This window comes from Nyctereutes procyonoides, unplaced genomic scaffold (genome assembly GCF_905146905.1).
Source record: "Nyctereutes procyonoides isolate TBG_1078 unplaced genomic scaffold, NYPRO_anot_genome, whole genome shotgun sequence".
Lineage (NCBI taxonomy): Eukaryota > Metazoa > Chordata > Mammalia > Carnivora > Canidae > Nyctereutes > Nyctereutes procyonoides.
Genome location: NW_026575139.1, coordinates 846,040 through 860,028, shown reverse-complemented (window position 1 = coordinate 860,028; position 13,989 = coordinate 846,040). Strand labels below are relative to the sequence as shown.

Genomic DNA, 13,989 nt, shown 5'->3' with positions numbered 1-13,989 from the left:
GTTTGGTATCTTAGTTTGTGTTTAAACAATATTCTTTGGGCGTGGCTCCTAGAACTAGGTGAAGTTTTGAATTGATGGCATGTTTTTTCTGCAGTTTGTGTGTAGGAAATAAGTTCTAGATGGTTGTGAATGCCACATTGGAGTTTGTGAAAATTATATTTTTTCTATTTCTATTTTGTACAATTTACAGTTATTGTTTGGATAAAATATAAAATGATTTCAAGTAAAGGTTGAACAAGAATGGATTTATTGGGCATGCTTCTTCACAATTATTGATTAAAAGTCAGTTTGTCATATTTACATTAGTAGGATTGTAATAATGAAAATTGATTTATTACTACTTGACTCAATTTACTCTAAAAATTGGAAAAAAAGGTTTGTATTTGTGGCTACCTTTAAACTACCTTTTTTAAATTATTTATTTATTTATTTTTAATTTATTTATCATAGTCACACACACACACACACACACACAGGCAGAGACATAGGCAGAGGGAGAAGGAGGCTCCATGCACCGGGAGCCCGATGTGGGATTCGATCCCGGGTCTCCAGGATCGTGCCCTGGGCCAAAGGCAGGCGCTAAACCACTGAGCCACCCAGGGATCCCTACCTTTTTTTTTTTTTTAATTTGATTTATTCATGAGAGAGACAGAGAGAAAGAGAGGCAGAGACGCAGGCAGAGGGAGAAGCAGGACCCCTGCAGAGAGTCTGATGCAGGACTTGATCCCTGGATCCCCCGGGATCACAGCCTGGGCCAAGGGCAGGTGCTCAACCACTGAGCCGCCCAGGTGCCCTCTACTTGTAGACTTCTGATGTGTCCTTCACAAAGTCAAATACAATGCCTTGCATATAGTACTTGATAAGTAAAATGATTAAATAAAGCCTTCTTACTCATGGTGCAAGAAAACCCAATATGGCTATGAAATTTATTTTGTGGAAATTATGCCACAACCGTTGTTTGTGCAGGATATGGTAGAGAGAAAAGAGTCTTATGCAGTGGTGGTCTTGGTCCCGTGAAGCTATTAGCTCAGACCAGTGATGCCATCTCCATTAGGATGACCTCTAGCATTCTGCAGAGCTACCTGTAGGGCAGTTTTAAGTTAGCCGGGCTAGGTATGGATTTGTTTTAACACACAGTATGGAAAGAGCGCAGGTGTCCATTGACAGATGAATGGATAAAGGTGATATGCTATATGTTCACAATGGAATATTACCCAGCTGTCAAAAAGGATAAATGCTTACCATTTACAGTGACATGGACAGAACTGGAGGGTATTAATGCTGAGTGAAATAAGTCCATCAAAAAAAAGTCCATCAGAGGCAATTATATGATTCTACTCATATGTGGAATATAAGAAATAAAACAGGATCATCGGGGAAGGGAGGGAAAAATAAAATAAGACAATCAGAGAGGGAGTGAAATCATAAGAGACTCCTTAATCATAGGAAACAAACTAAGGATTGCTGGAGGGGAGAGGGATGGAGGGATGGAGTAAATGGGTGATGGGCATGAAGGAGGTCACGTGATGTGATGAGCACTGGGTGTTATATGCAGCTGATGAGTCACTGAACTCTACTTCTGAAACTAATATACTATATATTAATTGAACTTAAATTTAAAAATGTAAAAAAAATAAAAGTAGTTTAGTGATCTCCTAAACCTTGGCAGATAGATGACATGGTTATATTCTTACTGTAAGTTGGCAGAGGTACATGGGATATTACCTGTTCTTGGTCCTTGTAATTATGATGGTGTTGACATCTCAGGATTTTCCATTTAACTGGGGAGGAATGCTGGCGCTGGGATCAGAAACTCCTCTGGGTTCCATACACATTTGGAGCAACTTACTCTGTCTTCAAACTAGATTTCCAGATACACATTTCACTTCTATGTGTTTGGACTCTGACTCTATTCTTGGTCCAGTGACGGGTCAAGGATGTACTAGTATGTACTGTTTATGTTGAGAGCCTTGAGTAGAGCTTGACACTTAGCATATGCTATTCTCCTGGCTGCAAATGATATTCTTATTTGTCACAGTGATGTATTAAGGGATCACCCTTCCAACCCCAGAATCCCCTTGTAATCTTGTTCTGATATTCCAGCCTTTTCTTTTCCTGTGTTTAGCTTTCTCCTCATGTCCTGGAAGAGCCAGTGATTCCTAAGAACATCTATGAAGTTGCTGTGTCCCTGATCCAGATATTTGATAACTTGGATATGCAAGAGAGTGGGTAAGAGATGCTCTACATGGCAGTGTACTTAAAGTATGATTTTTAAAAATGTGGTATTCATTTAGAAACTTCTTAGTATTTTTATAACATTAAGGTATAAGTGTAGATGCTTTTTCCAGTAGTCATTGTGTATATTTTAAAATAATGTTAGTACATTGCAGGGTTGTTTTTTTTTTTTTTTTACTGGAAATTTCCACTTTTAGGTAGTTCAAACCAAGTACAGTTTTAAGATGGACAGTTTTAGAAGCCAGTAATCACAGCCCAAAGAGGGAATGGTTTCCAGACGTGCCAAGTCCTGTCACTTCTAGTCTGAGGCAAAACTGAAGGGATCAGACTGGGAGGAACTGTGAGAGCCTGTCTTTGCCTGGGTGTCTGTTTGGAAGCTCTGCTTCCAACCTCCAAGTAGGGTTCATTGTCACCCATTCATTCACTCGTTTGGGTGAATGGGCCATTCACCATAGCTGGGCCATCGGAGTCTGGAACATATTTTCCCTTAGGAACTTTAAGTGGTGGTTAGAGTCTGTAATTTAAAAAATATTATACTGTTTTATGAACCTTCCTGTGCTTGTTTTACTATAGGAGATAAATCTAGTTTATCTGTTGGGAACAACAAATACAGAGAATGTATTGTCCACCTCCTCACAGTAACTGGAGCGTGACTGTGGGTAGCTTGGGGAGCTGGTCTTACAGGCCTGACACACACACACCCGTGCCTCTCTCCTTTCACTGTTCCTTGCCAAGTGTAAATATCTGTGAAGTGTAAAGTTATTCATGGCCTTACATTCCTCTGGAACACGACCTGAAAGTGAGTCGGCTATAATCCAGTCTCATGTCCTGTCCAACCTGCTTGCAGTTATGTATTATTTTAGCTCTGTTTCTGAGCTTCCACCAATTTTTGTTATTTTTATATCATCTTGTGTTTAGATTTACCCAATATATATCATTTTATTTACTCATCATTGTCTCTTGCATCTTAGACGTTCCTTAGATCATTTTCATTCTTCCTAAAGTACATCTTTCAAAAGTTTTTTTAAGAGTCTGTTAGTAAACGTTCTCAGTTTTTATTTTGCTAAAAATGTCTTTATTTCACTCTTGTTCTTGAAATAGTTTTGTTAGGTGTAAAATGTAGGTGGTTTTTTCTCCTGCTTTTTCTAATTTTTTCATTTAAATAACTTTAGTGAGATGTAATTTGCATATATTAAATACACTCATTTTTATTTTTCATTCTGTATTTTGATGATGTTTTCACAGATTCTGGCTTCTCTTACTGCAGTGAGAAGTCACCTTTTGGTCTAATCCCTCCTTGCAGGAATATTTGCCCTTTGGCTCTGGCTGACTTGCGGTCACACTCTTAGTCTTAGAGGATCTGTGGTTTGACTTTTGTGAGCAGGTGGGGTTTCTCTTCATTGATCTTGCTTGAGGTTCGGCGGGCTCACGGAGTAGGAACATTGGTGTCTCTTATGGCACCTGACAGCCTTTCATCCAGTAGTGTGAGCATTTGCTGATGATCCTACCACATGGTGGTTTAATGTGATTGTTCTTTCTTATTCCCTGAGATTATTCTATAAAGAGGAATTTCCCTTGTATTACCCTGCTTCTTCTTTCTTTCAATATCAGTGACTCATGGATTTTTTTTTTCCTTTTAAATAGACTTATTTTTTTTAGAGCAGTTTCAGGTTCACAGCAGTATTGAAAAAATTAGAGTTTCGAGATATCCTTTCTCCGACACATGCACAGCGTCTCCTGTTGCCAACATCTTGCATGGAGTAGTACCTTTGTTTTGTTTGACCAATCTTCACCCAAAGTCCATAGTTTACTTTAGGGTTCACCATTGGTGTTGTATGTTTCATGGATTTTGACAAGTGTATGATCACATGTATCCACCACTGTGATATCCTGCAGAGTGGTTTTTTTTACTGCCTCTGCCCTTATCGGGATGCCACGTAGTTGGGAATCTTAAAATATGTAGCCTTTTCAGATTGGCTTCCTTCACTTTTACTGATAAGTATTTAAGTTTCCTCCATGTCTTTTCGTGGCTTGATGGTTCATTTCTTGTTAGTGCTGAACAAACAGCACCATCGTATGGATTGACCCCAGTTTATTTCTCCATCTACTGAAGGACATCTTGGTTGCTTCTAGGTTTGAGCAATTATGAATAGAGCTATTGTAAATATCTGTGTGCAGATTTCATGTGGATTTATGTTTTCAACTTGGGTAAATATCAATCAAGGAGTGTGATTGCTGGATCATGTGGCATATATATATTTTTAAAAGATTTTATTCATTCATGAGAGAGAGAGAGAGAGAGAGAGAGGCAGAGACATGGGCAGAGGGAGAAGCAGGCTCCCTGCAAGGAGCCCAATGCAGGGCTCGATCTCAGGACCCCTGGGATCATGAGCTGAAAGCAGATGTTTAACTGACTGAGCCACCCAGGTACCCCTATTTTCATTCCTTTTTGAATTGCTTATGTTTAAGTGTGTCTTTTGCATGTAGTAGAGTTGGGATTACTTTGTGAACCATTTGAAAATCTTTTTCTTTTGCTTATTGAGTTGATCTATCAGTATTTAATGATAAGAGATGTGTTTAGTCTCAGGTGTGTCATATTTACTATATGGCCTTTTCCTTTATTTTCTTTTTTTTTAAATTCTTTCTTGAAGGGCAGCCCGGGTGGCTCAGCGGTTTAGTGCCGCCTTCAGCCCAGGGCGTGATCCTGGAGACCCGGGATCAAGTCCCCGCAACTAACTCCCTGCATGGAGCCTGCTTTTCCTTCTGCCTGTGTCTCTGCCCCCCCCCCCGTGTGTGTGTGTGTGTGTGTGTGTCTCATGAATGAATGAATGAATGAATGAATGAATGAATAAATAAATAAATAAATAAATAAAATTCTTTCTTGAAAAAAAAATAAAATTCTTTCTTGGTATTTGGGAATGTTTATAGTTCTGTTGTTATTACGTATCTTTATATAAGGCCTGTCATCTTTTTCTTTGCATAGGCTTCTGATACTTGTTAGCTTAAGAAAATGGTCATTGACTTCTACCTGTTAGCTTTGTGGCAAACAAGGAACTTCCTCTTTGCCTTCCTGTTCACCTTTTTGCCCCCACCACTCCCCGACTTTTTTTTTTTTTTTTTCTCTAGAGAGTGAGTGTGAGCAGGAGGGGAGAGAATCTTAGGCAGGCTCCAAGCCTAGTGTGGAGCCCTATTCATGACTTGATCTTCGATCCTGAGATCATGATCTGAGCTGAAATCAAGAGTTGGATGCTTAACTGATCCAGTCAGGCACCCTTCCCCCTCATTTTAAAAATGGCTTTATTGAGATATAATTCACGTAACATATAATTCACCCATTTAAACTTTACAATTTAGCAATTTTTGGTATATTCACATATATGAGCCACTATCACCACAGTCCATTTTATTTTTTTTAAGATTTTATTTATTAGAGAGACAGCTTTGTGTGCGAGTGGGGGAAGGGGCAGAGGGAGAGAGAATCTGAACAGACTGCTGAGCATGGAGCCCAATGGTAGGGCTCGATCTCAGGACTGCGAGGTTATGACCTGAGCTGAAATCAAGTGTTGGACGATCAACTCACTGAGCCACCCAGGTGCTCCTCACCACAGTCCATTTTAAAACCTCTTCGTCATCTCAGAAAGGAACCCTGACCCTTTTGTTCTCTTCCCTCAGCCTTCTTGTTCACCCCCAGCTCTAACCAACTAATCAACCTTCCATCTCTGTAGGTTTCCTATTCTTGACTTTCATATGAATGGAATCTGATGTTTGGTCAGTGACTTACTGTAAATTTTCACTTACTGTAAGTTTTCATGGCTCATCCATATTATAGCATGTATCAGTACTTTATTCTTTTTTATGGCTGACTGATAATTCCACTGTATGGATATACCACATTTTGTTGATCCACTTGTGTATATTAGATTCTCTTTCTCCTTTGGGCTTTTATGAATACTGCTATGAAAGTTCATGTGAAGTACTTGTGTGGATGTATATTTTCATTTTCCTTATGTATAAACCTAGGAGTGGAATTGCAGGGTCGTACAATAAACTGTTTAACATTTGAGAAACTGTCAGACTGGTTTCCAGAGCATCTGTTATCATTTTACATTCACACTATAGCCCTATTTCTCCACATCCCTGCCAGTACTGGTTGATGTCTGAACTTTGTTTCCAGCATTCCTGGTGGGTATGAAGTGGTATTACCCTGTGGTTTTGATTTACATTTCCCTAATGACAAATGATGTTGAATATCTTTTTATAAGCTTATCAGCCATTTGTATATCCTCTTTAAAGATGTATGCATTTATATTTAGAGACATAAGTCCTTTGTCCATGTTTAATTGGATTACATTTTTATTATTGAATTGTAAGAGTTCTTTATTCCAGGTACAAGCCCTTTACCAGATACATGGTTTGCAAATATTTTTTTCACATTCTTCAGGTTATCTTTTTATTTTCTTGCTAGTATCTTTTGAAGCACAAATTTTTTTTTAAATTTTTTTTTTTATTTATTTACGATAGTCATACAGAGAGAGAGAGAGAGGCAGAGACACAGGCAGAGGGAGAAGCAGGCTCCATGCACCGGGAGCCTGACGTGGGATTCGATCCCGGGTCTCCAGGATCGCGCCCTGGGCCAAAGGCAGGCGCCAAACCGCTGCGCCACCCAGGGATCCCGAAGCACAAAATTTTTAATTTTGGTAAAGTCTGATTTGTCTGATTTTTCTTTTGTTGCTCATGCTTTTGGTGACATAGCTAAGAATCCACTGCCAAGTTCAGGCTTACAAAGATTTACCTCTGTTTTCTTCTAAGAGTTTTATAGTTTTGGCTCTTTCATTTAGGTCCTAAGTATTTGAGTTAATTTCTGTGTATGTGTGAAGTCAGAGTCTGGCTTCCTTTTTTTAAAAAAATATATTTTATTCATTTATTCATGAGAGACACAGAGAGAAAGGCAGAAACACAGGCAGAGGGAGAAGCAGGCTCCCCGCAGGGCTCCTGACGTGGTACTCGATCCTGGAACTCCAGGATCACACCCTAGGCCGAAGGCGGGCACTAAACTGATGGGCCACCCAGCGATCTCCTCTGGCTTCCTTCTTTAGCATGTGTGCTATTTCACTTGTCCCATCATTGTTGGTTAAAAGACTCTTCTTTCCCCATGATATATAGCATTGGCACCCTTTTCTGTACCACACGAACTTGATTACCATTGCTTTGAAATAATTTTGAAATTAGAAGTATGGGTGTTCCTAACTTTATTCCTATTCAGGATCATTTTGGCTATTCTGAGTCCCTTATAATTCTGTATGATTTTTAGAATCAGCTTGTCAATTTCTCCAGAGAAGCCAGGACTCTGAAAGGTATTGTGTTGAGTCTTGAGATCAGTTTTGGGGGAGTATTACCATCTTAACTATTACAATATTAAGTGTTCCAACATGGAACGTTTTTCTCTTTTAGATTTTTAAAAATCATTTTAAACAATGTTTAGTAATTTTCAAAGTGTAGGTTTTGCACTTACCTTGTTAAGCTTACTCCTGTGTTTTATTCTTTTTTTTTTTTTTTTTTAATTTTTATTTATTTACAGAGAGAGAAAGAGGCAGAGACATAGGCAGAGGGAGAAGCAGGCTCCCTGGACCGGGAGCCCGATGTGGGATTCGATCCTGGATCTCCAGGATCGCGCCCTAGGCCAAAGGCAGGCGCCAAACCGCTGTGCCACCCAGGGATCCCTGTTTTATTCTTTTTGACGTTAGAATGAAATTATTTCTTAAATTTTGTTTTTGGATAGTTCATTGCAAGTGTAGGAAATGACCATTGATTTCTGTATACTGATGTTTTATCCTGCAACCTTGCTGAAGTCATTTATTTTAGTAGTATTTCTTAGAGTTTTCTGTATACAAGGTCATGTAGTTTATGAACAGAGATAATGTTATTTCTTCTTTTCTAGTCTGGATGTCTTCTATTTCTTTCTCTTGCCTGATTGCCCTAGAACCTCCAAAGTAGTGCTCACCAGAAGCGGAGGGGCAGACATTCTTGTCTTGTTCCTGATCTTAGAGGGACGACAGCCCGTTTTTCACCCTTAAGTATGATGTTTGCTGTGGACTCTTTGTAGATAACCTTTGTCAGGCTGAGGGAGTTCACTTCTATTTCTAGTTTGTTGAAATTAATTAATTAATTAATTAATTAATTAATTTATTTATTTAGAGCAAGAGAGAGGCAGAGACACAGGCAGAGGGAGAAGCAGGCTCCATGCAGGAAGCCTGACGTGGGACTTGATCCCGGATCTCCAGGATCACACCCCGGGCTGCAGGCGGCGCTAAACCGCTGCGCCACCAGGGCTGCCCTCGTTTGTTGAATTTTAAATTTTATTATTTTATTTTATGTTATTTTAAAAAATATTTTATTTACTCATTCATGAGAGCCACAGAGAGAGAGGGAGAGACACAGGTAGAGGGAGAAGCAGGTTCCTTGCAGGGAGCAGGATTATGCCGGGGGCCGAAGGCGGCACCAAACCGCTGAGCCACCTGGGCTGCCCTATTATTTTTTTAGACTTTTAATGAAAGAGTATTAGATTTTGTTAAATGCTTTTACTGTGTCTGAGATAATGATGTATTTTTTGTTTTTCTTCTGTTGATATAATGTATTACATTAATTATTAAATCAACTCTGCATCCCTTGGATAAATCCCACTTCGTCATGGTATATCATTATTTCATTATGTTGCTGGATTTGGTTTGCTAGTATTATATTGAGCCTTTTGCATTCATACTTATCAGAGATCTTGATCTGTGGTTTTCTTTGATGTCTATGTCTGATTTTGGTGTCAGAGTAATACTGGCCTCATGAAATAAGTTGGGAAATGTTTTATTTTTTTGGAAGTTTGTGAAGAATTGGTATCAGTTCTTTGAATGTAGAATTCAGTTGTGAAGTCACTGGGGTCTGGGCTTTCTTTATGAGTAGTTTTGAAATTATCAGTCCAATCTCTTCCTTTGTTATAGGTCTATCCAGATGTCTTTTTTCCTTGGGTCAGTTTCAGTAGTTTGTGTCTTTTTAGCAATCTGTCCCATTTCATGTCAGTGTCTACTTTGTGGACATGCAGTTGTCTGCTATATACCTCCTTGTTTCTTTAAAAGTCAGTAGTAGCGTATTCTTTCATTTCTTAATTTTTTTTCTATCTAGTATTTTGAATCTTCTCTTTTTCCTCTTGGTCTAAGTAGGTAAAGATTTGTCCATTTCATTCATTTTTTTTTTTCTTAAGATCGGGTTTGGGGTTTGTTAATTTTTCTCTGTTTTACTTTCTCTGTTTTATTACTTCTCACTCTAGTCTTTATTATTTCTTGGAGGAGTGAAGAAAGGATCCAGGCTGTGCTTGGGAACAGTAAGTGCAGAGGAGAAGGGATGTGGGGTGAGCTACTATAAGCACAACACGGTGGCTTTGGGCCTCTTGTCTGTTCCTGCCAGCCATCTTCCCGCTAAAGTGGAGGCACCTGATTTACTTGCCTGTGTCTTGTCTGTCTCTCGGGCTAGAACATGAGCTACAAACAGCAGGGACTGCATCTGTCTTGTTGCTGCCAAGAGCTTACAGGGTGCAGAGAATCAAAGTTCTGATTTTATGCAAAGGAAGTATTTTGGCGGGAGTGGAAAGGCAAGCTGATGGTTTAAGTTGTACTTGTAGTTACTTTTGAAGTGTTCTATTTTGAGAATCTGGATTACAATAGCTGAATTTCAAGGGGAAGTTTGGCAGATAATCAGTTTTTAATAGGTGAAAACAGTGGGAGTTGAGGGGCTTGGGGCCCCCTATCAATTGTGGGGCCATTCCCTGGGGCCTCTGTGTTTTCTTATGTACAAGACCGAATATTATATTGGATGGTCTGTAAGAGATTTTTGTGATCAGAAGCCTGCACTGTGAAATAAGTCAATCGGAGAAGGACAAACATTATATGGTCTCATTCATTTGGGAAATATAAATATAGTGAAGGGGAATAAAGGGAAAAGGAGATAAAATTAGTGAAAATATCAATGAGGGAGACAGAACATGAGAGACACCTAACTCTGGGAAACGAACAAGGGGTGGTAGAAAGGGAGGTGGGCGGGGGTGTTGGGGTGACTGGGTGACAGGTACTGAGGGGGCACTTGATGTGATGAGCACTGGGTGTTATGCCATATGTTGGCAAATTGAACTCCAAAAAAAAAAAAAAAAAAAAAGAAACCTGCACTGTTAAAGTTCTGGAACAGCAGTGGCTATGTTTGCCCAGATTAACGTTTGTAGGCTTCCCATCTGTAACAGGAGCAAGACCTGGTCGGGTGCCCAGTTTGTGTTGGAGCGGAGCAGCGTGTTGGTGTTTTTGCCAGGTGAGCATCATACGTGTGACCTGGAATTCTAATGTCGGTTGGAGGCTGCATTTATGTCCAGCCTGTATTGTGAAAATGGTGTTCACTGTGAGTGTTTAGTCTTTTTAGACCCTGAGAACATGAACAGTGTGATTTTCAGTTTGATCTCTTACTATAACCTTTGTATTGTTAATGCAATTGATCACGAAGAGTTTAATTTTTTAAAAAATATTTTATTTAATTATTCATGAGAGAGAGAGAGGCAGAGGGAGAAGCAGGCTTCATGCAGGGAGCCCGACGTGGGACTCGATCCCGGGTCTCCAGGATCATGCCCTGGGCTGAAGGCGGCGCTAAACCACTGAACCACCCAGGCTGCCCAAGTTTAGTTTTTTGAAGGGAGTCTTACCACTTTCAAAATTTTCAATTAAATAATTGGTTTTGTTAAAAAAATGATAATTGGTTGTTAAATTTGCTATTTAAAGTATATGGCTACATACGTCAGGTAATGGCCATCAGTGTACATTCAAAGCTCACTTAATGACAGTGTTGTGGGATCCCTGGGTGGTGCAGCGGTTAAGCGCCTGCCTTTGGCCCAGGGCGCGATCCTGGAGACCCGGGATCGAATCCCACATTGGGCTCCCGGTGCATGGAACCTGCTTCTCCCTCTGCCGATGTCTCTGCCTCTCTCTCTCTCACTGTGTGCCTATCATAAATAAATAAAATTTAAAAAAATGACAGTGTTGTTACTATGACACCACAGGAGTCCTCGGGAGAGTCTTTGTGTCTGTTTCTTAATATCTGGGAAAATTGGCTCTTCAGATACCTGTAAAGATTAATTTATGTTAAGTTAATACTTTTTCAAAGTGATATTTTTGGTTTTTTTTTTAATTAAGTGGTATAGTTTGGTGAAATGTGTCAGTATGTCACATTTTTTTGTTGTCGAAAGGTAGCGATCATATGAATATATGTGCTGGTAGATTTAGAGAATAAAAAGCCTGAGTAAAAGTAACTTACATAATTTTGGGGTACAACATTTGAATTTACAACTTCGATCATGTTTTGCTTAGGTTGGTATGGATTAGTTTTGGACTCAGGAAACAACCGTTAGCTGACAGTGGGGTGGAGTTGTATTTACCCCAATAAATATTTGTCAAAGACTGCTGCGTGCATAATAGCATACTAAGGAAAAGTTTGACCAGAGCGAGCTACAGTGCTCCTAGCTTAAAAAGTGAGGTAAATACCTTTTAACTGTGATGATTATGAGGTAAATACCTTTTAACTGCTTAGCATTGTAGAAAATATTTACAAATGATATTTTTCAGTTTACTTTGTTGTCTTTCTGTTCTGTGTTTATGTGAATGCAGGTTTGACAAATGTTTATTTCATTATGATCTTTTGGGAACAGTTCTGTACTAGTTTTGTAGGGCTGCTGTGATAAAAGGCTACAAACTGTAAGTCTTCAAACTACAAACATACTCTTTCACTGTTTTGGAGACTAGAAGTTCAAAAACAAGGTGTTGGCCGGCTCTGCTCTCTCTGGGAGTCTGTGTAGAGTCCTCCCTTGCCTCTGGCAACTTCTGATAGTCACCTTCCATCTATCCTTGGCGTCCCTCCTGTCTCTGCCTTCCTTGTTAACACGCGGCACACACTCGGTGTTGCTGTCGCTCTCCTTTCCCCTGTAGGGGACACCAGTCCTTTTGAAGTAAGGGCCTGCTTACTCCATTATGATCTCACCTTAGTTCATTATGTCTGCCATGATGCTGCTTGCAAATAAAGTCACGTTCTCCGGAACTGGGGCTAGGATTTTTTTTTTTTTAAGATTTTATTTATTCTTGAGAGAGAGAGAATGTGTCAGAGACACAGGCAGAGGGAGAAGCAGGCTCCATGCTGGGAGCCTGACATGGGACTCCAGGATCACGCCCCAGGCTGAAGGCAGGCGCTAAACTGCTGAGCCACCCGGGCTACTACCTGCCTTTTTTTTTTAAATAGATTTTTACTTATTTATTCTTGAGGGTGGGGGGCTAGGACTTTAACATCTCTTTGGGGGATGCAGTTCAACCCATTCATCATAGGGTTGATACTTTAGGGTGATGGAAAAGCACATGAAAGCTTTATGTATCAATAGACCTTTTTTTTTTTTCCAAAGATTTATTTATTTATGAGAGCGAGAGAGAGAGAGAGAGAGAGAGGGGGGCAGAGACACAGGAGGAGGGAGAAGCAGGCTCCATGCAGGGAGCCTGACGCAGGACTCGATCCAGGGACTCCAGGATCATGCCCTGGGCCAAAGGCAGGTGCTAAACTGCCGAGCCACCCAGGGATCCCCTAGACATTTTTTTTTTAAGCTAATGATAATTTAGTGTATCTCTGACCAAGACTTTTGAAAAATTACTTTTCAAAAAAAGAAAAAAGAAAAATGACTTTTCTGGTAGTAAAATGTTACATGTTCATCATAGGAAAATTGGAAAAGTCAGTGGGAAGTAAAAAAGAAATATAAAATTGTTCAGATGGCCACACTTGCAGACACTGTTGTTGAAAGGAAAACCCTGGAAGAATGTGGAGGTTTTTTTTTTTTTTCCATATTTTTGAGTTACTAGTGGTCAGTGTCATTGTACATTTTTATTTGTAATTGTAATGTAACTGGGCAGAGAGGATAACAGGGTCAAATAACATGAATTGGTAGGGCCTTTTTTTGAAAAATGTTATTTTAATATAAAGGTTGTTTTTTAGTAATACATCTCTTCCCCTCCCCCTACTTTTTTTCTTCCCCAGGTCTGGGTGAAATAAACTATATGCACGAACTTCTCACAAACATGGTTCACAAAAGGTGTGTTTCAAATGGGCTCTGTTTCTTCTAACTTATTACTGTGTTGTTTCTGCCTTAAATAATTCTGATCATCTCAGTGAATAATCATTTTTGTGTGTTCTCACATATATCTACTCTTCATGGACATTTTATTTCATTAATCTGTTCCCTAGGTTACAGGTTTATCCACTCCATTCAAGTGTGACTTTAGAAGAACAGAATAATGTGTTTTTAAGCCCAGTTCCTGGGTACAGAAAGGTAGGAAACCCGGAGGCAAGTTGCAAGCACTTCAGGTACATTTTCCTTAGAGCCTCTTCCAAGAAGGATGCTAATGCTTCAGCTTATTTGTATCATGTTTTCTGTAGCTAGTGGTTACTACCTAAGAATGTAATTGCCTGATGAGCCAGGTATGTTTACTTTTGTCTTCTATTTTGTAAGTTGATTAACGTTTTTTAATTTCCTCAACTTCTGAGCATTGTTGCTAGTGGTTTTGATGCCTTTTACTTTTTGATATTTCTCAGATTGTGGGACTCTTCTGGTGCCTGCAGCACTGTGCTAGCGAATTTGGTTAGCACCCACATTCTCAGTCCTGGTTAAAGAGGATTTCTTTAATCTCAGGTTATGCGTGG

At 39.6% G+C, this 13,989-nt stretch overlaps 1 protein-coding gene across 1 annotated transcript in view; it reads left to right on the top strand.

The window, feature by feature from the left end:
* Positions 1-13,989, top strand: part of TDRD9 (tudor domain containing 9) — a 109,867-nt gene that overhangs the window by 42,866 nt on the left and 53,012 nt on the right. Inside the window, 4 exon segments of the mRNA XM_055304236.1 lie at positions 2,126-2,229; positions 10,514-10,578; positions 13,327-13,381; positions 13,534-13,618. Of these exon segments, the coding sequence (XP_055160211.1) occupies positions 2,126-2,229; positions 10,514-10,578; positions 13,327-13,381; positions 13,534-13,618 (309 nt within the window).